Consider the following 1151-nt stretch of genomic DNA (forward strand, 5'->3'; position numbering starts at 1 on the left):
CCGTCAGAGCCACCCCAGCTGGCTGCGCTCCTCCTTCCTCTACAACCACCACCTGCTGTCGCTCTGCATCCTGGTGGTGGCGCTCGCCATCCTGCTCTACATCCTGCGCCTGAGGAGGATCCACCAGAGGGAGCAGCGGCAGGCCGAGACCCTGAACCTCCTGTGGGCCGAGGAGGGAGAGGCCCTGCTCTCCTGAGACGATGGGGGGGGGGTCACAGGGACCTGGAGATCTGTGGAGGGGTCACAGGAATCTGGAAAACTGTGGGGGGGGGGGGTCACAGGAACCTGGAGATATGTGGGGGGGTCACAGGGACCTGGAGATCTGTGGGGGGGTCACAGGAACCTGGAGATCTGTGGGGGGGTCACAGGAACCTGGAGATCTGTGGGGGGGTCACAGGGACCTGGAAAACTGTGTGGGGGGGGGGGTCACAGGGACCTGGAGATCTGTGGGGGGGTCACAGGAACCTGGAGATCTGTGGGGGGTCACAGGGACCTGGAGATCTGTGGGGGGTCACAGGGACCTGGAGATCTGTGGGGGGCCCCGACATTTGATGAGCCTGGAAATGAAGACGGATCTGTGGAAGGAATCCACTCTGCACTACAGGGCTGAACCACCGGGGGCAGGCTTCTGTTTTTAATGGGTAGAAAACTAGTACATGAAAGTACACAAATATATATATGAGGGTTAAAAATACAGAGTATTTACAGTATAGTACTCTACATTTTGGTTTCCCATAATATGCTAATGTTGGTTAATTCAACCGTTTCAGTTCATTTATTTATTTTTAACTCTAGCTGAAAGCCTCCGATCGTGTTTTCTGGTCCTCGAACGCCTCTCGGATCGTGTTTTCTGGTCCCTCGAACGCCTCTCGGATCGTGTTTTCTGGTCCCTCGAACGCCTCTCGGATCGTGTTTTCTGTTCCTCGAACGCCTCTCGGATCGTGTTTTCTGGTCCCTGAACGCCTCTCAGATGCTATCAGAGGGGAAGCTGACCGAGAGCTCTGAGAGCGGGTGAAGGCCCGCAGGCCCGATTCCTAACAGCCTCATGAATGCAATAATGAAAAGAAAGAAAGAAAGAGAAGGAAACCGGTCCAGATGGAGGTAGAGACGAGATCGGTCCCAACAGACGGTTCAGAAACGGGAACGACTTG

At 55.3% G+C, this 1151-nt stretch overlaps 1 protein-coding gene across 2 annotated transcripts in view; it reads left to right on the plus strand.

Annotated features, from left to right (window-relative positions):
* The window catches only part of LOC117732627 (ectonucleoside triphosphate diphosphohydrolase 7-like), a 6626-nt gene extending 6355 nt beyond the window's left edge, over positions 1-271 (plus strand). For both annotated transcript variants that reach the window (XM_034535683.1, XM_034535692.1), the window contains exon 14: positions 1-271. This exon is cut by the window's left edge and continues 21 nt beyond it. In XM_034535683.1, the coding sequence (XP_034391574.1) occupies positions 1-196 (196 nt within the window). In that variant the 3' untranslated portion in view covers positions 197-271.
* The last annotated feature ends 880 nt before the right edge of the window (positions 272-1151 follow it).

Source organism: Cyclopterus lumpus, chromosome 1 (genome assembly GCF_009769545.1).
Source record: "Cyclopterus lumpus isolate fCycLum1 chromosome 1, fCycLum1.pri, whole genome shotgun sequence".
Taxonomy (NCBI): domain Eukaryota; kingdom Metazoa; phylum Chordata; class Actinopteri; order Perciformes; family Cyclopteridae; genus Cyclopterus; species Cyclopterus lumpus.